This window comes from Punctularia strigosozonata, assembly GCF_000264995.1.
Source record: "Punctularia strigosozonata HHB-11173 SS5 unplaced genomic scaffold PUNSTscaffold_1, whole genome shotgun sequence".
Classification (NCBI taxonomy): Eukaryota; Fungi; Basidiomycota; class Agaricomycetes; order Corticiales; family Punctulariaceae; genus Punctularia; species Punctularia strigosozonata.
Genome location: NW_006767433.1, coordinates 3,943,175 through 3,967,992, shown reverse-complemented (window position 1 = coordinate 3,967,992; position 24,818 = coordinate 3,943,175). Strand labels below are relative to the sequence as shown.

The 24,818-nt window shown below is 55.0% G+C and overlaps 9 protein-coding genes across 9 annotated transcripts; 5 read left to right on the top strand and 4 right to left on the bottom strand.

The window, feature by feature from the left end:
* Window positions 1–238: 238 nt before the first annotated feature.
* PUNSTDRAFT_41706 (SNF5-domain-containing protein) lies at window positions 239–4,926 on the top strand (the record flags this gene model as incomplete). The annotated part of the gene is made up of 6 exons (XM_007379373.1): window positions 239–2,355; window positions 2,409–2,785; window positions 2,808–3,304; window positions 3,361–3,488; window positions 3,545–4,452; window positions 4,511–4,926. The coding sequence occupies 6 exons, from the start codon at window positions 239–241 to the stop codon at window positions 4,924–4,926; spliced, it is 4,443 nt and encodes a 1,480-aa protein (XP_007379435.1).
* A 70-nt stretch (window positions 4,927–4,996) lies between these two features.
* Window positions 4,997–5,275, top strand: PUNSTDRAFT_57428 (uncharacterized protein; the record flags this gene model as incomplete). The annotated part of the gene is made up of 2 exons (XM_007379372.1): window positions 4,997–5,110; window positions 5,168–5,275. Coding segments are annotated over 2 exons (222 nt in total), but the record flags the coding sequence as incomplete, so codon positions are not given.
* Window positions 5,276–5,889: 614 nt separating this feature from the next.
* PUNSTDRAFT_96454 (argonaute-like protein) lies at window positions 5,890–10,402 on the top strand (the record flags this gene model as incomplete). The annotated part of the gene is made up of 10 exons (XM_007379371.1): window positions 5,890–6,089; window positions 6,150–6,538; window positions 6,591–6,693; window positions 6,746–7,224; window positions 7,278–8,059; window positions 8,116–8,361; window positions 8,415–8,522; window positions 8,576–8,706; window positions 8,768–9,008; window positions 9,064–10,402. The coding sequence occupies 10 exons, from the start codon at window positions 5,890–5,892 to the stop codon at window positions 9,271–9,273; spliced, it is 2,889 nt and encodes a 962-aa protein (XP_007379433.1). The 3' UTR covers window positions 9,274–10,402.
* A 218-nt stretch (window positions 10,403–10,620) lies between these two features.
* PUNSTDRAFT_59259 (RNA polymerase Rpc34) lies at window positions 10,621–11,606 on the bottom strand (the record flags this gene model as incomplete). Its single annotated transcript, XM_007379370.1, has 6 exons — window positions 10,621–10,932; window positions 10,990–11,102; window positions 11,149–11,209; window positions 11,258–11,335; window positions 11,386–11,466; window positions 11,523–11,606. The coding sequence occupies 6 exons, from the start codon at window positions 11,604–11,606 to the stop codon at window positions 10,621–10,623; spliced, it is 729 nt and encodes a 242-aa protein (XP_007379432.1).
* A 512-nt stretch (window positions 11,607–12,118) lies between these two features.
* Window positions 12,119–13,918, top strand: PUNSTDRAFT_59339 (class II aaRS and biotin synthetase; the record flags this gene model as incomplete). Its single annotated transcript, XM_007379369.1, has 3 exons — window positions 12,119–13,215; window positions 13,269–13,645; window positions 13,707–13,918. 3 exons carry the CDS (start codon window positions 12,119–12,121, stop codon window positions 13,916–13,918), a joined length of 1,686 nt encoding a protein of 561 aa, XP_007379431.1.
* A 403-nt stretch (window positions 13,919–14,321) lies between these two features.
* Window positions 14,322–15,360, bottom strand: PUNSTDRAFT_130140 (uncharacterized protein; the record flags this gene model as incomplete). The annotated part of the gene is made up of 7 exons (XM_007379368.1): window positions 14,322–14,387; window positions 14,445–14,581; window positions 14,641–14,724; window positions 14,779–14,914; window positions 14,967–15,101; window positions 15,162–15,250; window positions 15,300–15,360. The coding sequence occupies 7 exons, from the start codon at window positions 15,358–15,360 to the stop codon at window positions 14,322–14,324; spliced, it is 708 nt and encodes a 235-aa protein (XP_007379430.1).
* A 1,281-nt stretch (window positions 15,361–16,641) lies between these two features.
* PUNSTDRAFT_80948 (uncharacterized protein) lies at window positions 16,642–18,132 on the bottom strand. Its single transcript, XM_007379367.1, has 8 exons — window positions 18,000–18,132; window positions 17,823–17,946; window positions 17,682–17,770; window positions 17,489–17,623; window positions 17,298–17,433; window positions 17,157–17,240; window positions 16,964–17,100; window positions 16,642–16,912 (listed from the first exon to the last, which is right to left on the bottom strand). Exons 2-8 carry the CDS (start codon window positions 17,878–17,880, stop codon window positions 16,844–16,846), a joined length of 708 nt encoding a protein of 235 aa, XP_007379429.1. The 5' UTR covers window positions 17,881–17,946; window positions 18,000–18,132; the 3' UTR covers window positions 16,642–16,843.
* Window positions 18,133–20,571: 2,439 nt separating this feature from the next.
* PUNSTDRAFT_117990 (uncharacterized protein) lies at window positions 20,572–23,343 on the top strand. Its single transcript, XM_007379366.1, has 15 exons — window positions 20,572–20,759; window positions 20,815–20,881; window positions 20,938–21,044; window positions 21,099–21,135; window positions 21,186–21,228; window positions 21,281–21,449; window positions 21,506–21,599; window positions 21,650–21,807; window positions 21,861–22,161; window positions 22,216–22,251; window positions 22,306–22,421; window positions 22,475–22,605; window positions 22,662–22,739; window positions 22,799–23,045; window positions 23,095–23,343. Exons 1-15 carry the CDS (start codon window positions 20,635–20,637, stop codon window positions 23,198–23,200), a joined length of 1,815 nt encoding a protein of 604 aa, XP_007379428.1. The 5' UTR covers window positions 20,572–20,634; the 3' UTR covers window positions 23,201–23,343.
* A 31-nt stretch (window positions 23,344–23,374) lies between these two features.
* Window positions 23,375–24,091, bottom strand: PUNSTDRAFT_80939 (uncharacterized protein). Its single transcript, XM_007379365.1, has 5 exons — window positions 23,985–24,091; window positions 23,921–23,931; window positions 23,808–23,865; window positions 23,645–23,758; window positions 23,375–23,575 (listed from the first exon to the last, which is right to left on the bottom strand). Exons 1-5 carry the CDS (start codon window positions 24,022–24,024, stop codon window positions 23,478–23,480), a joined length of 321 nt encoding a protein of 106 aa, XP_007379427.1. The 5' UTR covers window positions 24,025–24,091; the 3' UTR covers window positions 23,375–23,477.
* Window positions 24,092–24,818: the final 727 nt, after the last annotated feature.

Below are 24,818 nucleotides of genomic sequence, written 5' to 3'. Positions count from 1 at the left end.
CCAAATTGGCCGAGCTCGAGCAGACGCTGCCCCGGCGGAAGATCAGATTGAGGACGGACTGATCTGTCTCCGTCCCGTGCCCGGCTCCGACCCTCGTCCCCGCCCAGAGCGTCCCGCACACGTAAGCCCCGCCCCGAACCCCCCACGCCGCCCCCCGCCATGCCCCGCTCACCACGCCCCACAGCGACCAGGCGCGTGCCCCCGCCGCCCTCCCGGACGCGTCCCCCGACGAGCATCCATGAACCCGAACGCGTTCCAGCAGGCCCCCCAGACCTCCATCAACCCCGCCGCCCTCCTCGCGCCGCAGCAAGGCCCGTATCCCCCCCAGAATGCCAACAAGGTCGCGTACGGCGCCGCCGGCTTCAACCCTCACATGTTCCAGCAGCCTGGCGCCGCCGTCAATCCTGCCCAGCTCATGAACGGCCAGCAGCAGCAGCAGCAGCAACAACAACAACACGGCGGTGGTGGAGGCGGTATGGATCCGGCCATGTTCATGCAGATGCAACAACAACAACAACAGCGCCAGCAATTGCAGCACGCGCAACAGCAGCAGCAGCAGCAGCAGCTCGCGATGGCGAACGGCGCGATGAATGGCGTCAATCCGAACCACCCTACAGCGAACGCCCAGCAGGCGTACATGATGATGAACAACAACCCCCAGTTCATGCAGCAGCTCCAGCAGGCCAAGATGCAGCAACGCATGCAGCAGATTCAGCAGCAGCATCAACAGCAGCAACACTTTAATCCCCAAGCCTTCCAGCAGCAGCAACAACATCAGCAGTACCAAGCCAGCCTCCAACAACAGCCGCAACCACCACCACAAACCCAACAACCCTTCTACGACCCCCATGCCATCGGCCGACCCCCCTCGAGCGCCTCCGCCAGCGGAGGGCGCACCGTCTCCTCCGGCATGCCCATGAACCCGCAACAAATGGTCGCCTCCACCCCGAAGATGGGCAACATGGCCCCCCCTTCGGGCCTTCCCCGTCCACCCACCGCCCGCCCGCCGACGTCCATGGGCATGTCCCCGCCCAATCCCCAGGCACAAGCCCAGCTCGCGGTTGGCATCCAGCGCCCACCGACGACGCGACCCGGCACGTCCATGTCGAGCCACTCGCCGCAGGGCATGATTGCACCCGGAATGGGAATGGGCATGGGCATGAACGGCATGCAGCAACAGCAGCAACAGCAACAGCCGCACATGACGCCTGGCCGACCGACCGGGACCCCAACACCGATGCACCACCAGCAGCAGCACCCGCAGGGCATGATGGTCGCCCCGCTCACGCCGCAGAACACCGGTGGCGCGCAAGGCTCGGTCCAGATGGCACCCAACCCGGCCGCGATGGGCATGATGGCACAGGGGATGATGAACCCGGCTGCGATGGGCGCGATGAACGGCGGAATGGGCATGAACATGAATATGAACATGGGCATGGGCGTCGGCATGGGTCATCCAGGCATGGCAGCTGCGAGTCCGGGCATGATGCGCGGCCAGCCTCAACGGCAGCCGTCGTCAGGAATGAACGGCCACACGCACCCGGGCATGGTCCCCCAGACGCCGAAGATGGGCATGGGCGTCGGGATGGACGTTCCTGGCCTGGGCGAGCCGAGCCCGCACTCGCACCCGCACCAACAACCGCAGATGAACATGGGCATGAGCGCGCAGGGCATGGGCATGGGCGTGGGCATGGCTCGAACGCCCTCGATGACGAGCTTGCAGGGCGCCACTCCCCAACCTCAGGCCCCATCGCAGGGACATATGTCTCCGCCCAACTCGGCGTCCGCGGGCGGTATGTTCCCCCCCGGCGTGTCCGGCGTCGGCATGGGCATGAACGGCATGGGAATGGGAATGACGATGGGCAGCGGAGGCGGGCTTACGCCCCAACAGCAGGCGCAGCTCGCAAACGCCGTCGGTGCGCGTCCTAGGGCGTCGTCCGTCGTCGGTCCCGGGCCCATGGGCATGCCCGTGCCCGGGATGCAGCAGAGTGCACCGCAACCGCAACCTCCCCAGCCGCCGTCTGCGCACCCGACACCTACCACGCCCGTGCGCCCGCCGATGCCCGCCGCCCCGTCGTCGGCCTCGTCCGTTCCCGCCGTGAACGGCGCGATCTCCGCGTCCGCGCCGCCCCCACAGGCGATCCCGAGCGTTGTCGGCGCCGGCATGGGCCTCGTGCTGCCTCCGCCACCTGCGACCGAGGCGCCGCTGCAGCCCGGCGTGGTTCCGCAGCTGCCACCACTCCCAGCACACACCAAGCTTGACCCGGTTGTGACGCGGGTGAGCGTCGTGCCGCTGGCGGACAGCGAGCGGCTGATCCCGCCGCTCGGCGAGGACGAGATCGAGAACGTCAAAAAGTGAGTGATATCGACGTCGTGGGTCATATGCGGCGCTGATGCGACGACACAAGGTGGATGGCGCTCGACAGCGCGTACACGGAGATGTACTCGGAGATGAACGATAGGATGGCGGAGGAGCGCCGCGCCATGGGCCTTTCCGGGCGCGCGTGGTGGGAGAAGGATCTCACGAGCCCGACCGCCGCGGCGGATGAGGCACGCCGGCGCCAGCAGCAGCAGCCGAAGTTTCAGATCACGTTCCCGAAGGACCGCGAGCGCGAGGCCAAGTCGCGCAGGGGCGGCAAATACGGCCGGCGCGAGGGACTGAAGCTGCCCCGCAAACTCGCGCCGGGCGAAGCGGACCGGGTCGAGGTCCTCGTGCCGATCAGGTTGGATTTGGAAGTGGAGGGGCAGCATCGGTTAAGAGACACGTTTGTGTGGAACCTGAATGGTGAGTATCTCTTGAGCACCAGGTCAGAGCGGAGAGCTGATGACGGGGATGGTAGATCCGGTTGTGACGCCGGAAGCGTTCGCGCAGAGCATCGTGGACGACTACCAGCTGCCTTCGAGTTATCAGAGCACGATCACGAAAGCGATCCAAGAGCAACTGAGCGACTACCAGGCGCACACCTCCGGTGGGTCGAACGATCATCAGGACGACGAAGAGAAGGACGAGAAGGTGACAGGCCCGGCTCGAGCGGGCGTGCTCGGCGGCGACGACCGCGATAGCAAATGGTGGGAGGCGTGGCGGAAGCGAGTCAGGACGAAGGCCGGCTTCGTGAAGAATATGGACAGAAAGGAGAAGGAGGGCCGGAAGGCGAAGAGGAGGAAGATCGCCCAGCGGGAGGAAGGAGAGACGGATGGCGCCGAGGCGGATGTTGAGGCCGACGTCGAGGACAGCCCGGTGGATGTGCACGCGATTCCGGTCGATCACAGGAATATGCAGGAGGAGATGCGGATCACGATCAAGGTGAGTGACCAGTTGTGCGTGTGGGTGTCAGCGTGCATTCTAACCGAGATTCGTAGTTGGACATCATTGTCGGTTCGATGGAGTTGAACGATCAGTTTGAGTGGGATCTCGATAACGAGGATGCCTCACCGGAACAATTTGCGGAGGTGTACGCGCGGGACCTGGGCCTAGGCGGCGAGTTCAAGTAAGCCCTCACGCGCTCCGATCTTCCCTCACCTGACTGACCCTTCTGCCAAACAGAACGGCCATCGCGCACACTATTCGTGAGCAGGTGCTCTCCTACCAAAAGTCATTGTTCCTCGTCGGAAACCCCACCCCCGCACAACTACAAGACGAGGACCTCAAGAGCGCCCTATTACCGTCTCTCGTCTCTGGTGCGCGACCCGCGGACCAAGTGCAGTCCTTCACACCGCTTCTCAACTACGTCAGTGACGGCGAGATTGAGCGTAGCGAGCGCGAGCGCGAAAAGGAGCTCAACAAGCGGAAGAAGAGACGGGGTGGCACGAGGCGGCTCGCTGCCCTGCCCGATCGCGAGCCACTTAGGACATACCGCACGCCCGCCATCGGCTTCCCAGAGGTCGACCCCGCGAACCTGGCTAAGGACACGGCTGTCGCTGTACCCACGTCGACTCGGCGTGCTGCCGCAGCCGCTGCGCAACTCACGATCGCCAACATGGTCGCGTCCGAGAACCGGGACGACGGCCGGATCGTGCCACAGATCATGCCGCTCGTGGCCACGCCCGCTGCCGTCGCGCAGCCGAGCAGCAAAGAGGCCAAGGTCAAGGGTCTTTTCAAGCCCCCACCGTACCCCCCCACCGTCTTACGTCCCCGCGCGCGTGTTCCTGCCCCGACGCCTTCGACGGTGGCAGAACCGACAGCGCTCATGTCGCCGATCGAGAGCGATCCCCCAGTGACGCTCGCGCAGGCGGTGGTAGTCGAGTACAAGGTACCGAAGACACCGGCGCCCATGACGGCGAAACGTGCACGAGAGCTGGAAAGAGAGGCGAAGGAGAAGGAATACGCGGACGGGCAGCACGCCAACCTGATCGACGGCGTATGGCACTGCTCGAATTGTGGTATTCCGGAAAGCATCGCGACGGGCAGGCGGAAAGGCCCTCTCGGCGACAAGTCGCAGTGCGGTGATTGCGGTGAGTGCGATTCGCGTGAGCGGCTGGGTGCCGAAGGCTTATCTTGCTCGGGTCCCAGGTCGGTTCTGGCATCGACACCGTCGGCCGCGTCCCGTCGAGTACAACTCGAGTCTTGAATACCACCAGAGGCAGCAGGGATCAGGCAAGACGGCGGCGCGACGGGGCAGGAGACTCAATGCGGAAGCCGCCACCACGCCCGTTCCCGAACCTCCCACGGAGCCACAAACGCCCCAAACGGAGTGGGCGGACGGCCCTCCCGGGTCTGCGCTCCGCCACGAGGTCGACGGTGACCGCGCGTCTTCGCCTGCGTCTAGCGCCTCGAGCACGTCGGAGACGCCCTTGGCGCAGTTTGTAAAGGCGAACGGGACGTCGCAGGCTGCCAGTCCACCCCAGTCGGAGGACAAGCGCCCTCGTTCTTCGGCGCGCCCGCCATCGGGTGCAAATAAGGCGTGTTATTCTTCGTTCCTGCCATGATCGCCTCGCTGATGCCAGTCACGAGCAGCCGCCCGTTCCTGACTGGTTGACGAACGCGATATCGTCGCTGCAGACGAGATGGCCTGACGACAGGTTCGAGGCTCTTTGGAAAGTCCCTCCAGCAATACAGAATTCATCCGGACCTCCCGCATGGAAGATAAAATGCATAGATTGTCCCGGAAAAGTACGTTACAGGTCGCTGAAACGATGTTCAGCGGATGACTGACGGCGCGTGCAATAGTTATACAACCCCGGTCCGAACGAATCCTTGAGTAATTTTGAGGTCCATCTGAAGAACCGGAACCATCGGGAGAATGTGAAGAGGCGGCTGGCGAAAGGAGAGTCGTAGCCGTTCCTCCTTTATTTGCTGTTATGTTGTTTGTTATGCACTTTTCGCGTCGCGCACTCTATTCGACCAAGTACTATTGCTATGCTTGTTGTATTCTTATTGAAATCGTACATGTCCTTCTCATGCTTCATATACTACCTGTTTCGAATGAATCACCCCGTTCACCATCACAGCCTCGTTAACGTGTAGCCCACTGCCTTAAGCTTGCACCAATACTCGTGTTTTCCTGTCATGCTTGATTGGAGCCGATTTCTCTCCGGCATACGGCCATTCTGCTGCATCAAAGATGGGTCCCCACGACATGCAGCCTGCATTGTGCTCGTTGTACAGCACTGAAGCGCTCGCGAACACGCGCCTCGTGGTTTGCGCTTGGTTTGCACTACAAAAGGCATGAACAAAGCCTGAGCGCCGGAAGGATCAGTTCCGCTCCCTCCCCCGATCGACCCTCGGAGGGGAACCAAACTGAAGCCAACTGCATTTCCCCGCTCTGCTAGAGCGCTCACAAAGCAGCGTTTGATGAGTTACAGAGGCGAAAGAGGGCGCGGCGGGGGCGACAGAGGCAGAGGCTAGTCCAATCATTTGCTGCAACGAGCGCTTTGATCCTGACGTGTCATATGCGCTATGCAGGGCGTGGAGCTGGAGGCGATGGGTCGCGTGGTCGAGCGGGATCCCCATTCCGCGGAGGCGATAGAGGTGGGTTTCGCGGCGGCGGGGACAGAGGAGGCTTCCGCGGTGGGGATAGAGGCGGTTTCCGTGGCGGGGACAGGGGTGGTTTCCGGGGAAGAGGTGGATTCGGTGGACGCGAGCAAGGCGGGTGAGTGACTCGTTCGAGCGCAGAATGCATCGAACCCCGGCTCACGGTTGGTGTCCACAGTGTCTATCTTCCTGACGAACCCGCCCGCCTGGATGCACGTCTGCAAGACAACGCGCAGGATGCACTCGTCGCATCGTTCAGAAACTTGTCCATCACCCAGAGGCCGAATACACTCCCTCCTCGACCGGACTTTGGAGCAAAGGGCAGGGTCATCGCACTGCGGACTAATTTCTTTCCCGTCACAGTACCTAAAGGACCCTTCTACGAATACGACGTGTCTATCACGCCTACCGCCGGCACAGCTATCAAGCGCGTCAAGAGGCGCATCTGGCACTTGGCTGAAGACAGCCCTGACTGGACGCAAAAGGGATTGAAGAACAACGTTGCTCATGACCACAGTCAAAAACTGATCGCAGCGAGGAAATTACCTCAACCTCTAACTATTGACAGTGGGTAGTGCAAAGCGCGCGTCTCTTGTCGTTACTGACCCGTGAGAACTAGTACCGTTCTTCGAAGAGGAAGAGGATGGACCCAAACCCGGGGGCAAAGTTTACACGCTCACCATCACTTATGTACAAGAACTCGAAACCGAAAGTCTGAACAGGTGCAGAGTCTGTCGTCGTCGCTCCGATAGCTGTCTGACACGTTCGCTATAGTCATCTGGCGGGTGAACCACACTCTCGCGAGTATGATTTCCAACCGATTATCGCAGCTCTCAACTTGATTCTGGCCGCCCACCCGAATCGCTCTGTAGGCGGTGGGGTCATGGTTGGCCGTAACCGCTTCTTCTTCCCCTCCGAACGTTCGCCCCCGGTCTCCCTTGGTGGCGGCTTGGAGGCATGGAGAGGATTCTACTCGTCTGTCCGGCCCGCATACAAGCAACTCATGGTTAACGTGAACGTTTGCACCACCGCATTCTACATCCCGGGAAATCTGGCGGATTCGATGATCACGTTTGGCAACTCTACGTTTGGCGCGAACATGAAGGGGTTCGTGAAGGGGGTTCGAGTCAAGGCCACGCATCTCGGGTACAGAAAAACCGTAAAAACGATCGTTAACAAAACCCCTCGTCAGCACGCCTTCGACTGCGCTGATCTTGGCGGTCGTGTCACCGTGGAACAGTATTTCCAGCGAAGTGCGCTCAGCCATCACCGTCCTTCGTTCCATACCTAATCCATCGTTTTCTAGAGTATGGCATCACGCTCAAGTACCCCACGCAGCTGCCGCTCGTCGATGTAGGCGGTCAGAAGCAAAACCTGCTACCTCCGGAATTATGCGAAATTTTGGAGAACCAGCCTTTCCGGGGAAAACTCACAGACGATCATACAGCGAATATGATCACTGCTGCTTGCAAGCCGCCTAACGTCAATGCGCAGGCCATCGCAGGCATTGGGCTCGACGAACTGGGCTTCCGCCAACGTGCGGCGCCGTTGCCCACGTTCGGTGTCTCCGTCGGCCCCCAAATGGCGGTGGTGCCGGGTCGCATCCTGTCAGCGCCGAGAATCACTTACGGCCAGGGCTCGCCCGCCGTGGACGAACGCGCCAGCTGGAACCTGCGCAACGTAAAATTCGCTGTCGGCGCTCGCTTGGAGAAGTGGGCGGTCCTCTTGATCAAAGACGGCAACCCCAGGGACGAGTTCGAAGGACCTACAGATCCCTTGTTGACGCCTACCCTCAAAGGTTTTGCCGACATGTGTCGAACGAGCGGCATGAACGTGCCTAATAGTCCACCGCCCGTTGTAGTTGCACATCTTCCTCGCAAAGAACAGGGGGATCCCACTCGTGACGCCGCAATCAGGGCGATCCGTGATGCGATCAAGAGTACCCCATCTAAACCAAAATTTCTCTTCGTTATTTTGTCCAACAGCGACAAGCACGTCTACTCCGGTCTCAAGCACTTATGCGATTCGTACCTAGACTTACCCACAGTCTGCGTCATCTCTAGCAAGTTCCGAAAGGAGAAGGGCCAGGTCAGGCCATCGGTTCACTTTTTAGGAGCAATGATTTTGACACCATCCCGTCGTAGCTGCAATATTTCGCTAACGTGGCACTCAAAGTCAACATGAAATTAGGTGGGGTGAACCATATGCTGGACCAGGGCAGCATGGCATGGCTAAAGAAGGAGCCTACTATGCTCGTGGGGATGGATGTCACCCACCCAGGGTTTGGAACCGTCAAGGGGACCCCATCCGTCGCCGCGGTGGTTGCAAGCATCGACGATAAATTTGGGCAGTACCCTGGAAGCTTGAGAATTCAAGAAAGCAAGAAAGAGGTACCCAGGATGTCTTCGATCTGCATAACTATCGTTCCTGACCTGCTGCGTAGATGATATCCGACTTGAGTGCTATGATGGTAGAGAGACTAAACACTTTCAAGGCTAAGAGTGGTAGGCTTCCGACTCGCATTCTGGTCTATCGCGATGGTGTTAGCGAGGTGAGCTTCTTATTTCACGTTAAGTAGCTTTGGTTGAATTTGGCATATTTCAGGGACAATTTATGCAGGTGGTTCTGGAAGAGGTTCCCCAGGTCCGGGTTGCGTTTCAGACATTCTCGACACCACAGACACCGTACAAGCCAAAGCTATCTGTCGTCATCTGCGGAAAGCGGCACCACACCCGGTACGCCGTCCGTATCCTTCAAGAGGTGGTTTAATTTGACACCTGACTTCCGCCCCGTTAGCTTCTACCCCACCACAGCAGCGGATGCCGATAAAGATGGCAATCCCCGCCCTGGAACTGTCGTCGATCGAGGTGTAACCGCCATTTACGAATTCGACTTCTTCCTCCAAGCACATGGTGGACTCCAGGGTACAACGCGGCCCACGCATTACTATGTCGTTGTCAATGAGATCGGGTTCAAGTCAGATGAACTACAAGGTCTCACGAACGATGTGTCGTATATGTTCGCGAGAGCTACCAAGGCGAGTCCCCGCGTATCACCGTGGTTGACTACATTACTCATGACTTGTTGTCCAGGCTGTGAGCTTGGTGTCTCCTGCTTATTATGCGGATCTCGCTTGCGAAAGGGGCCGATGCTATATCCATAAGCTTCTGCAAGGAATATCGAGCGGCGTATCGACGACGACAAGCAACACGAGCACCGAGGACATCGTTATGCGCGAGGCAACTGCTCTGTGGCACAATGGACCAGGCAAGAACATGCAGACGACCATGTTTTACCTTTGAAGGTGCCGCCACCTGGCTTTGGCATCTTCCGAGCAGTTATCTTCTGAGCAGGGTCACTTCTTTGTATAATACTGAATTGTCAGCAAGGTCTTGCGATGCCGCACGATGTTGTTGACAGTTCGGGGTGTAGTTGTACGGGAGCGAGGGCCAGGATACGTGGCCCTATACTGCAGCTGCTCATCGCGTTTGGTGTAGGCAGTATACTCGTCTTCGCTCCGGTGTGTTCTTGTATTTTGTATTCGACTCGTTTAGTCAACGGTCTCCGTCGTGTTGCTGGCATGTAACAGTAGATGTCATCTCCGTGCTATTGCGCGGAATGTGCGGCAGATGACTATATTCCATTATAAATTCCAGTGTCCCTAATCAGCAGCGACAGTAGCTCTACTCAGCCACTCCCCGTAATAGACGCATCCACTGGGATTGACAGGTCCACCCTCCTTGCAGAAATCGAAAACAGGGCACCGCCCACACGGTGTTTGGTCGAGTCCAGTGGCAAACAAAGAGAGACGCTCCGAGCGTATTGCCCGATACACATATGCTGCGCCGAAGGCATCGTGATCGAAACCGGGGTACGTTGAACCTCCTCTTTCGGGGCTGGTCGATCGTGAGCGCTTGTGGGACTTGGATTTCGACCTGGCCTTGGAGCCAGACTTCGAGCGCCGATCGATATCGGTGTCACTATCAGATTCATCCTCGGAGCTGCCCATACCTCGACGTTGGCTTTTATCGCGATGCCGAGATTTTGACTTGCTCTTCTTCCTCCGATCGCCATCGGTGCTATCCTCGTCACTGGATGCATCACTGTCGCCCTCCTGAACCCTTCGTTTTTTGCTTTTCCGCTTCCTTCGCCTTTCGTCACTGTCCGTTTCGCTCTCACTCTCGCTTGATTCCTGTTTGCGTTTTCTCGAAGATTTGCTCTTCAGTTTGGACCTCGATCTTGATTTGGACCTGGGTCGTTCGTTTTCCGAGTCTGATTGCGAATCATCGCCGCCTGACTCGGAGTCCGACGTCTCAGCGCGTCTGAGCCTTTTTCGCCTTACATCATCGTCATCACGGCTCTTGCGCTTCTTTTTTTTCTTGGAGCGCTCTTCATCATCACTGTCGTTATCATTGACTCCGGAATTCGCCTCCCACATTGCTGCCCCGAAAGCTGGAATCTACATGAATGCGTGAGTCCAGGATCAATGAACTGGATGATAATTTGAAGCTCCACCTTTTCTATTTCGCCATCGAGGATGAGAACGTTCAAAAGCATCTCAACGTGCTCAAACGTCAGTTGCGTTTCCGTAATCTTGCTCTTGCTCAAGAAACTGACAACCTAGGATAGGGCATAAGCATTTGACGAGTCTATGAAGTCATATCCTGTAAATACCTGTTGAGTCGACGGATACGAGGGCGCGCCTCCGATCGGGTATATTGGCTGCGAATGAGGTGGCTCCGAGGAATGTTTCGTCTTCGGGAAGCTCTGGTGGAAGCAATGAGCAGCAACATATCAGGGAATACGTTCTGACCCACCCTATCCTTGATGAATCTCAGGCAAGCGGAGGAGAGCAGCTTGATAAACTCGGTGTCGAGTTCATTGTCAGTGTACCACGGCCCACCGGTGAGCTCAACGGAAGGTTCGAGGTGATAAAGCATGTAAAGCTTGCGTGTTGGGTGCTATGGATGCCTCAGTTTATGTCTCGGCGACTAACAGGTATTGCGACAACCACGCACCTTTACGGATTTGATGGATTTGATGAGCTGCTTCTGCGTTAGCGACTTGAGGCAGCGGTCTATGACAGTTTGATGAAGCTCTGTCTTCGCTTTGATATGCTTGGTCCATATGCCTTGTGCCGGTGTTACAAACGTACACGGGAAAATGAAACGACGTACCTTCGTTTCCTGCAGCCTGAATATGGCTCAAAACCATACTTTCCTCGCCAGACATATCCTTCTTCCTGACACAAAATAAGCGGTGAGCAACAGGCACGAGGATAGGCACGCACTGTTCCATTTCCCCCTTGGCTACTGCACGGAAAGACAGCCTTCCTCTTGAGTCATTCTGGGCTTTCAGCATGCCCTAATCGCACAGATTCAGGAAACGTGCTATGCGGTCGATGATTGACTCACCACACTCAAGAGAAAGTTGATCGCCGCCGTTCCAGTACTAGCATCTCCTGCAAGCTTTGTGAGATCTTCAGGGGTGATCGTCTGCTCGTAGACGCAGCCCTCAGTACACGGCTGAAATTTTGAAACACGGAGCGCACTTTGTTTGGTGCTGCGAGCGATGCTTGATGAAGCTTTTGCTCGACAGCGCTCAACTTGCGACTGATCTTCTTGGTTGAACTCATCGCGTATGACCGATGCACAGGTGGTCCGACGGAGCAGAGGGATCGTTGAACGGAGTCCCCGAGATTGGGTCTGTGCCCCCGTACAGCGTATGGCCCGGTGAGTAGACAAGGTCGACGGGCTGTTCGAGGCCAGTCGTTGAAGTTCTTTCAGCCTAGATCTGAGTACATGCAGTCACTGACACGACGAAGGGGCTCAGCAAGTTGCAAACGTCGGAGTTGGAGCGACCGCAACGGTAAGTATACTGTACCCTGGTATACTATGTGATCTAGCCTTCCCACGATCCGGGCAGAAACATCCCGCGTCCGGCTTCGCCTTGACCTTACGGGCACATTCGTTACCAGACTTGTATGTGTCACATAGAGCGTCCCGGGTGGATTGCTTGCTGTATGGGCCACGAGCCTACTGAAGCCGTAAAAATTTGAGGTATGTGGGCCGTTCTTGCTCATGTGCTCGTAATCTCCTACTACTACCACCTTGTAGAGTCACCCGAAGCATATCTAGGACATTCAACATGAATGTTCTTGTCTATTCAGGACCGAATGTGCTCCCTGCGTCCGTCAATTGGATTCGGTCTACATTGAAGAACATACTGGCTCCCAATTACGCCGTTCAGAACATATCAGCTCAGTCGCTAGCGACCCAGCCGTGGGCCGCTTCATGCGCATTGCTGGTCCTTCCAACCTCATCCCGGCCTGAAACTACTTCATTGATCTCGCAGTACGTCAAATCTGGGGGTAGGCTTCTTGCAATCGGCGCAAGCCTCCAACGGCGAGGGAGCATACTTTATCTTGGACCACCAGGATCGATCAGGCTATCAGATTATATCTTGACCTTCGATTCATTGCAGCCGGATTCCCTCCGTGTTCTATCCGTGGATGTTCTATCTCGTGACGGTGTTCCGCGACAGTCTTTGGACGGCTTACTGGTTGCAAACTCAGGGATCATAGACGGTGCGGAAAATCAAGAAGTCATGGCTCGATTGAGTGGCGGGGACAGCGGAGCAGCGATCGCTGTAGATCTCGAGGTGGAGAACGGCAAAGCCGCCATCTGGTCATTGAGCCTGGATCAGGCATCCGATGAAGAGAGAAGGTCGGACGAACAGAAGTTATCCATTCTTCGCGCAACTCTCATCGGCCTAGGCCTGCGTCTTCCACAGCACCACCCAGATGCAACCAGCGCTGTCCATCATCCGCTGCCGCAGCTGCTCATGTGCGCTCCCTGGAAGCCTCACATCGTTCATTCTGTCTTTGAGGCTCTCAAAATCCGCCACGAAGGAGACTCCGCGCCAGTGATATTGAAGGACTCAAACGACACATTCCACTTTTGGCCCTCAACCGAACGCGACCGACTGCTAGACCTTGGTAGAACCGGTGGATTATACCAATTTCCCGATCCTGACACCTGGCAGCCAAAACACATAGTTATTGAGCCTCACGGGTCTATCCCCCCGTCCAGTGCGACGCCGCTGTTCGGCTGCACGGACTTCTTCCGATGTTTGAAAGAGTACCGGTCGAAATTCACGGTCCCGGAACCAGTCGACGAATGGGGACACGGGGAAGCCCTGATCTATGGCGAAGTCGTAACTAGTACGCAGACGATGATTGATAGGTGAGTCATTATGCTTTGTTTAGTCGCCACGCTGACTTGGGTGGAATATGAAGGAACCCAGCCATGCTGAACTCGCTTCCGTCGCCGTTACTCTCGATCGCGTCGCACCAGCTCGTCGGACGAGGTCGCGGATCAAACACTTGGCTATCTCCCGCAGGATGTCTGCAGTTTTCTTTGCTTCTTCGTGTCTCGCTTTCTAGGCTCCCACCCCAAAAACTAGTCTTTGTGCAGTACCTGTTTGGTCTGGCAATCGTTGAGGCATGCCGAGAGATGTCATCGGCCAACGGCCAAGCATGGGGGGAAAAGATTCGGCTCAAATGGCCGAACGACATTTACGCGGTCGTTGGTCCTCGAGATCAAGACCGCAAGAAACTTGGGGGAATATTAATTAATACGTGTCTTACCGGAGACAAGGTTGAAATTGTCATAGGTAAGCCGCCCTACATCTGCACGGTCGAATCAGATACACTGAATGGACCAACTCCTGGCAGGAAGCGGGACGAACATACTTAATTCGCCGCCGATCATGTCTTTGGCGCAGTTATTACCACCGGATGCCGTGATTAGCGAACACCTGACGATGGAGCGCAGTCTCGCGGTTATCCTCGCCAAGTTTGAGGCCATGTGGTGCCAATTTGTCAACGATCGCGGTTCTTTCGACTCATTCATCGACTTGTATCTGGATCGCTGGCTTCACTCGTAAGTGTCGTTTTTCATGACCAAACCCGAGACTCAAGTGCCTTTGCTTGCAGAGACCAACTGGTAGAGTTGACCACGGTCACGCCATCGCGCAAAGTCCGCATAGTCGGTTTGGCTGAAGATGGTCGGTTGCGGACGATCCCTGAGAGAACGGGATGGTCCGGCGGCAACGAAGGTTTCATCGATCTGCAACCTGATGGGAACAGCTTCGACATTATGGCGGGACTCATCAAGGCAAAGACTCAATAGCTCCTCGAGAAACTAGGCATCATGATAACAGAGCGGTTTGGGCACACGTGGAAGAAGTGAACAGTGCGGCTCGTGGGATCAGCAACGATGGAGGATCGGGATGCGCGAACGTTGATACCCAACGCACAAAACCCAGTCCTTCTCAGTTTCCTGTTCCATCACTGGTTCCATACAGCCGGTCCAGGCGAAACATAAGTGTAGTCGGAGGGAAGATTATAAATATTCTGTGCGGGCCATTATCAGCTCGCGTATTTTATGAAGGGAGAAGGCACACTACTCACAATGAGGATACCAGGCTCGTTGCCCGTGTAAACACCGGGAATGGAGACCGTTGGGCTCGGCGTGCCGTTGCCGCCATTGACGACGTTGACTTGGGCGCAGCCGATATAGAACTGAGCGCCTCCAAAGCTGCTTGCGGCTAGGCGGGTTCAAAGGCTCAATGTCACAAAAATCGACAGTTTTGACGTCGAGACTTACAATGCAATGCGATTTGTTCGCCGCGAATGAGATATTGGCCGCTGGGGAGGCTCTTCGGAATTGTAAAAGTGAAGGAAATCTCAGCTATGAAACGTGATCAATCACTGAACACTGAACACTAATGCAACGGAAGCATACTCTGGGAGGGGAAAACGAGCCCCGTTCCTGATTCGTAGACCGGCGCATCTTCCCAAATCTTAAACCAGGTAGCTCCGGTGCCAGCAGCGGTGGAGTTGGCAGATGGCGATGCAGGGCTCATGTAAACGGAGAAATACTTCGAAACCTTCATTTAGCCGCGCGTATGCATTAGCGGACTGGGAGCTTACGCCGGGGTGGTATATCGCCTGGTCCGCTTGGAAACCAACGGTCGATCCCGCAGAGACGGTCGCGGTCTGCGTGTTGTCTGCAACTGTGTCATCGAGCTCGTAGCAGCGAAGGGCTTCACTAGTGACGTCGGTCACCTTCAGGGAAATTGATAAAGCTCAATAAATGCATTTTCGAAGCAGAAAAGAACAGCGAACCGGGCCTTGGCTGTAATGGTTCGCCGTTTCACGAACATATTCCCAGTCGCTTGAGACAGAGCCAGAGATTATCAAGTCCGGGAACGTGTCTGGATCGACATCGTCAGCCTGGCTTGTCTTCAACCCACTGATACTTACAGTGTGCCGAGACCAAGGACGCAGCCGTAGCAATAGGGATGGCGATAGTAAATGCCTTCATGCTAGCTGAGAGCGTCCTGAATTTAGGATGAGCTGCCGAATTATCAATGTTGCATCCACATTTATAGTCTACACCTCTTCGTAAATCGGAGGAAGAGAAGCACGCTAAAGTAACAATGTGGCCTCAGATACGCGTCATCACGGTTGCTGATTACAGTTAGGAAGGAAGGAAGCACGGCATATCGGGAAACGGCAACTTGAAGTTGTGGTAAGTGGCGATCCGAACATGCGGAAGAACTAGCAGTGGAAAAACATAATCCATTACCCCGGGACCAACGCGTTCTTGTTGACGTTCTGCATACAGATGTTTTAGTAGAGCGACCTGCAGCTTGTCCGGCTCAACACGATACCTACTTGCGGCTACAGTCATGAAGTAGCGAAGCGTTTGTGCCTCCGGCAATGCATTGATCTCGTGCCAAGTCAGCGATACCGAAATATTTCCGGACGGATTTACAGGATCAACCACGGAAACAACGAGACCGACATCCAGCCGTTTGTAGTGTCCGGACGATTGCTCGTTTCATTGTCGTTACTAACAGATCAGCATGCTATCATACTGAGCACAGAAGCAATATGAGCCGCAGCTGGAGTTGCAACGACGGTGATGATCCCTGAAGGCATGCTACAGCGCTCTGCTATGTAGAGGTGGTGTCAGGACTTTTAGGAGGAAGAGTTGCTCGCTGATGATATTTTTCCCACGGACCGATATACCTGTACTTTTACGACCGTATCGGCCAAGGTCGGAGGGGAACAGGGGACACCCCAAGTTCGGGGCCGTGGGAAGTTCGCGCGCAGCCTGCCCGGGGGACACGTGCTTACGAGGTCAGATTTCTTGATCACACGGTCAGATTTAAGACTCTCACGGTCAGATATAATATGTCCCGGAGGTTCGGAGTGCCAGGGGACAGGGGACAATAAATTCGGTTCGGGTGCCCCGGGGACGCGGGACGAACTTACGGTCGTAAAAGTACAGTACCTCGTATTCCGTCACCTCTGGTGTCCTGTGAGTGCGCGATCGATGCATACAACGGTCGTTATATTATATGCACTGTCTAGTGAAGGTGTCCTGGAGCCTGGACATGCAGAACCGGTCTGATACTCGGTGGCCAGTCGCATTTAGTCTGATTTTGGATGTACTTATTTCACTAGAGGAAAGGGGGGGGGTCCCGCCGACCCACCTTCGCTTGCACCGCCGTAGCACAACAAATCATGTACATACTCAGTAAAGTTTGCGTAGAATCTACGATGTATGTCTGCCGTTTACCGTGCACGTTCGTCGTTTTGTTTTCAAGTCGGAGAACTAAATCGGGGATTGAACCTACAAACACAGCCACGGTTAGCGATGCTTACTAATTACGGGCTGTGAGCGAAGCTCAGGTAATGTACGCGCGACAAGTTCAGTCAACAAATCCGCATGTCGACCATTACATATAACAAGCAGCCAAGCACAAAGCGCACTCCAACTGTCCGACCATAATATAGGATCACTGGTTCCAAACTGCGGGACCAGGGGAGGTGTATCCTGTATAGTTGCTCGGAAGATTGTAAATGTTCTGTGGGTAGGAGTTAATTCGTTCCACAGGAATGCTATCAAAGACACTCACGATGAGGATTCCAGGCTCATATCCAGTGTAAGCCCCAGGGAACGAGACCGTAGGCCCTGGAGTGCCGTTGCCCCCGTTGACCACGTTGACTTGTGCGCAACCAATGTAAAATTGGGCACCTCCGTACGACTCGGCGACTATCAAGATAGAATCAGTTTCCGTAAGTAGGAGTCGTTCAGCGCACGGAGCTTACCATGAAGGGCAATCTGTTCACCGCGAATCAAGTACTGTCCGCTTGGGAGACTCTTGGGGATTGTGACTGTGAACTCCTGGATACCTATTTCGCGCGGAGCACTTAGGGCATGTTTTCCCCAAAAGTTAAGCAGCCGCGTACTCTGCGAAGGGAAGACAAGGCCTTCTCCCGGCGTGAACACAGGCGGATCCTCCCAGATCTTGAACCAGGTCTGGCCGAGGCCGGCCTCGTTTGAGTTCGCAGCGGGAGATGCAGGCGTCATATACGCTGACAGGTACTGCCCATGTCGTGGTCAATAGGCGAGGCATTGGGCCACAAAAGGAGGCATTTACCCCCGGGTGATAAATCGCACCATTGGCTTTGAAGCCAACGGTATCGCCTGCGGAGACAGTGACAGTCTGCGTGTTGCCTGCGACAGTATTATCGAGTTCGTAGCAACGAATGGCGTCGCTCGTAACGTCAGTCACCTACGGTAAAGCGTCAACTGGGTATTTAGTGCGATCTCATTAAGAGGGACATGCTCACTGGTCCATTGCTGTAGTGATTTGCAGTCTCGCGAACAAACTGCCAGTCTGCTGCCACGGCCCCGGAGTTAATGAAATCCGGGAAAGTATCTTAAGGACAGCGACAGTTAGTTATAGCCCCACGCTGAAGCACAGGGCGCACAGTGAGCACTAGCCAAAGAGGCCAGAACAAAGGGTGCGCTAAGAGCAAAGGCCTTCATCTTCAATCACCACAAGTGCGTGCTGAACGACGGTTTGTCCGTGGTCCAACACCGCGCAAGCTTGGTCTTATATACCTGTCAAGTCAGCCATGGTGTGGTAGCTATTTCAGACAACGTACCATTTAGCATGACTGACAACTGAGATGGCGTAAGTCGTCATGTGTGAAGCGTCAGGTAGCCATTTTCGTGCGTGCCGCGGTCCCGAATTCCTAGGACATACCTCCGGAGGAAGCATCTTGGCCGGAGGTTGCCATCCGCTAATGAACTAACAGGGCAGAAGACGCATACGGTGACTTGTGACGACCGCTTCGATCTTATCTAGACAACAATGGAGGCTAATTCTCCCGCTGGAGATCTTGTTCAGGAAATACCATGACGAAAAAGGGGGTGGACCGGGCTCAATCCCTATGACGGATCATATTCGCGCCTATTCGTGCTCAAGAACGCTAGGTCCCGAACTAGTCTTGTGCCAGCCAGACATAACCGAGGTCGCTCCGATAAAGAAAGGCAGGATAATCCACGGAAAGTTGACTACCCGAATAACGACCGGGGTTTGTTGCCAGTCAACGGAAATATGGCTGATCGGACTGTGATACTTGTAGGCGTCTTCGAAAGTTGGTGCACTGGAAGACATGGCTTTGACAGGAATGATCAGCAAGAATAGTAAGCTGTCGACCAGGATAGCAGCTCCGACATATCCGAGCAAGTGCAGCACTGGTCTGAGGAGAAACCAACGATTAATCGGACTTGATATTGAGACTCGGAGGATTGGCTCATTCGACTGTCGCGCTGTATACTACTAGAAACGAGGATTGGGAGGGAGTCTGATGAACGTCACTTTCACTAGCGCGGTGCACCTACAAGCAATTGTTCCAGGCACAGACGCGCCGGATCTTTGCACCCTTTTCCACAATAGTTTGGCCCATCTGTGCTCTCATATATCGTGACCGCGGACCGGCAGCCAAGGAGCAATGTATGATTCGCGGGTCTGTGGTCTTCATACTTTGGCGGATTTCGTAGTTGTCGGTGTCCCTGAATTCACAGACCAGTCGAGCACGGGTAATCTAGTGAAGCTAAAGCCCGATGAAGCAGATTTGGATTGTGCGTTGGTTGAAACCCAGCCATATATGCGGATGTAGACCGGAAGGTGAGATCCACAGCCTCTTGTACAATGGGTCACCGTGAGAACACGCCGCATGACTACGTATGCCTCACATCGTCGCCAGTAACCCGACGGAGTGCGCACGGAATGACGCTGTTTCCGCTGGTTGTGCCTGTGCTCGAGTCATGTCAATGTCGACTTCACTCGAGGTTCTCCGAGGACCAGCGTCTGTCTCCGGCCGGAAAGTTTGCTCGCGAGTTCTCCCAGCATGTCAGGCAATGATCGACGTCCGGGAAACGTGAAATATGGAAGCTGTCGTGCAAGTATTGTACCGTTCGGTCCGTTCCCTTTTGGTCTTATGACTTTCGCAATCCTGTGGCACGGCGATAGCTGCGGGCGGTTTCTCTGCGCATACGTCCAACGTTGACATCATCCATATCAATACCCTCAACTCTATGTTGTCAGGCACCTCCAGCCATACGATATTACCGTCAGTGACAACATTTTTTCTTTACAGGACAGGTCGGAGGTGTTGCATGCAATAATAGCTGGGTCTCCAAGCATCAAGCGCCCAAGATTGTTGGTGACTCCAGAGATGCGAATGAACCAATGACGTCTCGATGCGCCCGTAGATGGTCGTGTATACGTACATCTGTCCGCTTTCCACGGGAACTGTCGTACTGAATGCATTGACACTATACAGCGTCCTACGTCCAGGATGCGCGATTCAAATCCCTCGTGCGAAGCATCGACGGGGCCATTTGTTATTCTCAGCACGATGATGCATCACGTCGAAGACGTCCACAGGCGCGTCTAAGCCGTTTCGTACCTCCTCAGATGTCATCGGTCTAATATGTATATGTAGAGATAGAGTACTGTCTACAATGCGAATGGTCATCAGCATTCAATGATCAGACTTATTCGATCGTTTTGCCGAAAAGGGGCCAACTCCCAAACCTGCGTCTTGAGAGTGAAGCCGTACATCGTTCAGCGCATCCGTTGGCTCCTTGTCATTCTTTCTCACTGCATTGCTCGTGATACGGCGCTAGGATCCTGATTCATACCCATGCATTTCGGCACGCCTCACGGGCAGCCAGTGTTGTCTATGCCGCGTCGCCTTGCTTCAGGTTGCACAACGGATCTCGCACCTAACGCGGTAATGCAAAGCGACTACCATACTCGGACATGGCGGCCACCTTCCGGCCGTAGTGGGGCGTTACGTGCACAACATTTCCCTGGTTGGCAGTGGTTCCGCACGTTACTACGGACGCCACTGCATCTGGAAAGATGTCCAACTCCCTGATGGTTCTCCTACTGCCCGAGCTGCTCGTTACGCTGCCGGCGATCTAACAAACCATCCTACCCCATATGGTGGATGAGTTCCATCATCTATAACAACAAGCTGAGAACATCTATGTTATCGCCTCCGTGATACGTGCTAACGAGGGAACAGTATGGAAGACAGCCTCGCCGCGCGCGACTTATGCAGCTTGTGGAGGTAGCGAGGAGGGACACGACCATGCGGCACGTAATGTTCGCAATTGAACCCATCCGTACACATCTGACACGATCTTCTCCGGACCTGCATCCTCGTCAACCACGTTATAAAAGATGCAGCTTGAGACTTGCTATCCATTAGATCAACGCACAATATGCGATCCCTCCTGCAGTTCGTATATTTCCCCGGATCCCTGCTCATTGCAGCTGCGAAGTCGACCCCACATCAGCATGCGGCCCGTGCGTTTGTGTCTGGTACTTGGTCTCTCTCCCAACATGGGTATGGAAACGGTACTTCGTGTTTGGATTACGAACCTGATGCGTTGTCGACTCAGGACGACAGGCGTGGCCGGACAGCAACTTGCTGTGGTCTCCGAGACTAAGGCTATCATATATGATAAGGTATAACGGTGCCGTTCCGGGGTCTGCCGTAGTGCCTGATACTACAACCCATTAAGGTCGAACACAATCCTCTTTCAGATGGGAATGGCCACCTTGCTTGGAGCGTCGAGTACGATCTTACAACCGATGCTATCCGTCCTCTCCACCCTCTGAGCGACAGTTGGTAATTGAGAATTGCGAGCTGCCTACCACGCGTACCTCTGCTGACGAATAGCAGGTGCGCGGCTGGGGCACACCTAAGCAATGGAACATTGGTGAGTCAGCTTCTGGAGTGGATTTTGGAAGGAAACTGACTGTCAAGAAGCTGAGCACAGGAGGCAACCCTGCCGAGTTTACCAACGAAGCTCGTGAGTCATATTGTTGCTCTAATGAAATTTCACCCCAACAAAACATCCACAGCCGACCAGAATGGGCTACAGGCCATAAGGATGTTCAATGCCTGCACCGATGACCAATGTGACATCATCGAGACGCCCTCGATCCATCTCACGTCCAATCGGTGGTATCCCAGCGCTAGCCGTCTTGACGATGGATCGGTGTTTATCTTTGGCGGATCGCTTGGTGGTGGGTGAGTATCGAAACGAGGTCGACGACGAGAAGACGTAAATTAACAACAGATATAAGGTTTATCAACAATGCGGGCATGAATAACCCAAGCTACGAATTCTTCCCACCGAAGAACATCAACGGTTTCAACGGAGTTCAGATTCCCAGCCAGGTTTGCCTAGGGCTCCCGTTATAGTGATGCCTGGTTGAATTTCGTTCCAGTTTCTGAAGGACACGCTCAATGGGAATCACTTCCCGATTATATTTGTTCTGCCAGATGGTACACTTTTTATTGCGGCCAACACGCAGGCCATGATATTCAACTGGCGCACAAACACGGAAAACCGCTTGCCTAACCTTCCTAACGGGGTCCGTGTTACGTCCGTATCGTTCATCTATAATTGATGATCATCCAGTGACACCTTCTATTTAGCTCGCCGTTCTCTGCCGCCGGTTTCCTTCTCCCGCTAACCCCCGCAAACAACTATACTCCCGAGGTCGTGATTTGTGGAGGATCGACGCTCAATGACCAGAATGCACCAACATCATTCTCCTCTCAAAGCCCGACATCCAAGCAATGTGTGCGCATGCAACTCACCACCTCCGGGATCGCCGCCGGCTGGCAGGTTGAATCTATGCCCACCATGCGAATCATGGTGGACCCGATACTATTGCCGGACATGCGCGTCTTGCTCGTCAACGGCGCCCAAACCGGGGCTGCTGGATATGGAAATGTAACTCGGTCACTGCTTACACAATGCGTATACTAATCGGTCTCCCTGTCGTAGGTTGCCGATCAAATCGGTGCATCTAACGCAGACAATGTGAGCAAATTCAACACATGACCAGTACAACCCTAAGTCATACTTTGTGACAAGCCGGCATTCACACCCGTCATATATGACCCTTCTGCGCCTGCCGGTTCGCGTTTCTCTTCCGCCGGTTTACCTACATCCAACATAGCAAGAATGTACCACAGTGTGGCGACTTTAGTGTACGTTGTCGTCATCACGTTCTTTCCCTCCTGATACGAAGCACATCATCCAGTCCGGACGGGCGCATCATGCTTGCAGGCTCGAACCCTAATGGCGACGTTTCGACGGTAAAGTATGCCACAGAGTACCGTGTAGAGTGGTTGTCGCCTGCATACCTCTCGCAACCACAGCCCTCGTACACCGGTATGTGCAAAGTGATACTTCAATATAGCGCACCTAATCTATTCGACGGCCCACAGGACTCCCGGCCACTATCCCTTACAACAAGAATTTCAGCCTTTCCGTCACTCTCCCGGCTGGTGTCACTGCGGTAACTGGTATGTTCTCGTACTATGGAGCCTGCCGTGCCAGTTCCTTACATCCGATCGAAACTCAGTTTCGCTCATCGACCTCGGATTTTCGACACACGGCGTCCATATGGATCAACGTCTCGTTCAGCTGAGATCGTTCCTATCTGCGGACAAGAAGACGCTCATTGTCACGGGTCCCCCGACGCCTATGATTTATCCTCCAGGCCCGGCTTACCTATACGTCGTCACGAGCGCGGGTGTTCCAAGTTTCGGGCACAAGACACTTGTCGGTACTGGAGGGGCGCCGCCGGAAGACGCTGCTGCGCTCGCGAAGTGTGTATCCAGGATACGATCTCAGTTCAATGCTAATGATATTCGGCAGTTTGCAGGCTCACGCGGTTGCGGCTGCAAAGACGATGCCAAAACCTCCACTAACGGGGGAAGGTGCGGTCGCGACGGCCCCGATCCCAGCATCTTCTAGTCTGTGATCCACAGTTTCGCCACTCCACCGGCGTGAGCCAACGGCTACTGAAGCAATTAAAGCCTCTCATCGGACCTAAATATTGGGAGTTTCCGACCGGACTGTGTAACAGATCAACGAATAATGAATGTTGCTCTAAGTGTATGCACGGCTGAATACAACTTGGGCCTGAATAGCGTTGAGGAGTAACGTGATGATTCCATTGCGAGATGCAAGTAACATGAGCAGGGAGCGGTAGCTGATGTCTGTATACCGCAAGCGCGTGGTCTAATGGATGTGTATACTTAATGGCCGCCCTCTCCATGTTCCATTGCATGAATATGGCCATCCTTGCTGCGCTGCCATTCGTCGTACTTCCTTGCCCAGGCATAGATACCATAGCCTGATCACGTCGCAATTAGCAAAAGCTAACAAGGAAGTCGTGACGCGGAGGGCAGATCCAACCACTAACCGGCAGCGAAAGGAATGACGAAGTAAGGCGCCTGCGCCGCAATGCGACGGTAGCCATTGAAAAGGTAGCCACTAAGCAGATGCTTGAACGCCCGCAGGCGGAACGGAGACACGGCTATACTCTGAGTCAATGATGCCCGGGCGAATCCCAGAGGCCTACGCACAGTACTGGACGATGCCCTTCTGACGCTGACCGCCAGTCTTGTCGCCCCACCACAGGTTCTGAGTTACATGCTCAGGTACGTTCTTGGGGATTCTCGAATGGGAATGGACTCACGTAGTTGGGGGCTGCAACTAGGAATCAGAGAGTATTCAGCGAGAACTAAGTGAATGGGACGCACGACCAGGCATATCACTGCGAGCAACAAAGGTGGGCCTCATATTCGCGGATTCGTGCGGAGGTGCAGCAGCTACGCCAGGGAGAGTGAAGAAGGTTGAGTACGAGTCGGGAAGAGGCGGGCGATCGGACTTGGCCGAGTTATCCTCGTGCGAGTTCAGCAGAGTTCAGCGCCACTGACCCGTTTGGAATGCCACGTTCTGCTTTCCCTTCGTCGTCGACGTGCGTATGCCTTTCCCTCACCCTGGCACGTTTTCATGAGCCATGTCTATAGCATGATCACCCATGATACCTTGTACGCGCTGGCCAACTCGTTGGGTACGCTGGCCATGGTCACCGTCGTGGCGTATCATTTCGTCTCCGTCAATGCTCGATACATCGGCTCGACTACATCCGCCAAGTAGTTCTTTGAATATCTATAGACGCGGGGTCTTTGAGTTGAGATGATGCCCTTGCAGTTCTGTTGAGTTAGCATGTTGCTTCGACCACGCTTTGCGCTGATACTTCGATTGACTCTAGCGTTTCCCCAACCTGAGACTCAGAGCTACTTAGTTACTCCCTGCTACGCTCTTCGGTAGCCATGCTGCTTGATACTCTTTTGACTACGCCGTTGCGGGAATACAGCAAGCTTCGCACCCTTCTGGACGTCATGAGTATAGACAGTATCCTGTGACAAATTCTTGTCGTCCCATTGGCGCAGAACTTAGTTTCCGCAAACATTTGCCTATAGCTCGGTTTTACAATTTCTACCGGGGGCCAGACGATCATGCCGGAACGTGCGGCTCAGCTTCGGATCCGTCCTCAGGTGCACGGCGATGTCCGCTGCTAAACAGGCCGC

What these genes read in the sequence shown, in the direction of transcription:
- PUNSTDRAFT_80948 (XM_007379367.1), bottom strand. Translation starts at nt 17,880, where the DNA reads ATGAAGGCCTTTGCTCTTAGCGCACCCTTTGTTCTGGCCTCTTTGGCT. An exon ending in CTCTTTGGCTAGTGCTCACT is followed by an intron (nt 17,771 to 17,822) that starts GTGCGCCCTGTG and finishes GCTGTCCTTAAG; the next exon opens with ATACTTTCCCGGATTTCATT. An exon ending in TGAACAGATTGCCCTTCATG is followed by an intron (nt 17,101 to 17,156) that starts GTAAGCTCCGTG and finishes CTATCTTGATAG; the next exon opens with TCGCCGAGTCGTACGGAGGT.
- PUNSTDRAFT_117990 (XM_007379366.1), top strand. Translation starts at nt 20,635, where the DNA reads ATGCGATCCCTCCTGCAGTTCGTATATTTCCCCGGATCCCTGCTCATT. An exon ending in ACCTAAGCAATGGAACATTG is followed by an intron (nt 21,136 to 21,185) that starts GTGAGTCAGCTT and finishes ACTGTCAAGAAG; the next exon opens with CTGAGCACAGGAGGCAACCC. An exon ending in GACGCTGCTGCGCTCGCGAA is followed by an intron (nt 23,046 to 23,094) that starts GTGTGTATCCAG and finishes GATATTCGGCAG; the next exon opens with TTTGCAGGCTCACGCGGTTG.
- PUNSTDRAFT_80939 (XM_007379365.1), bottom strand. Translation starts at nt 24,024, where the DNA reads ATGAGGCCCACCTTTGTTGCTCGCAGTGATATGCCTGGTC. An exon ending in GAAGGGCATCGTCCAGTACT is followed by an intron (nt 23,759 to 23,807) that starts GTGCGTAGGCCT and finishes CTCAGAGTATAG; the next exon opens with CCGTGTCTCCGTTCCGCCTG. An exon ending in CGTCATTCCTTTCGCTGCCG is followed by an intron (nt 23,576 to 23,644) that starts GTTAGTGGTTGG and finishes CGACGTGATCAG; the next exon opens with GCTATGGTATCTATGCCTGG.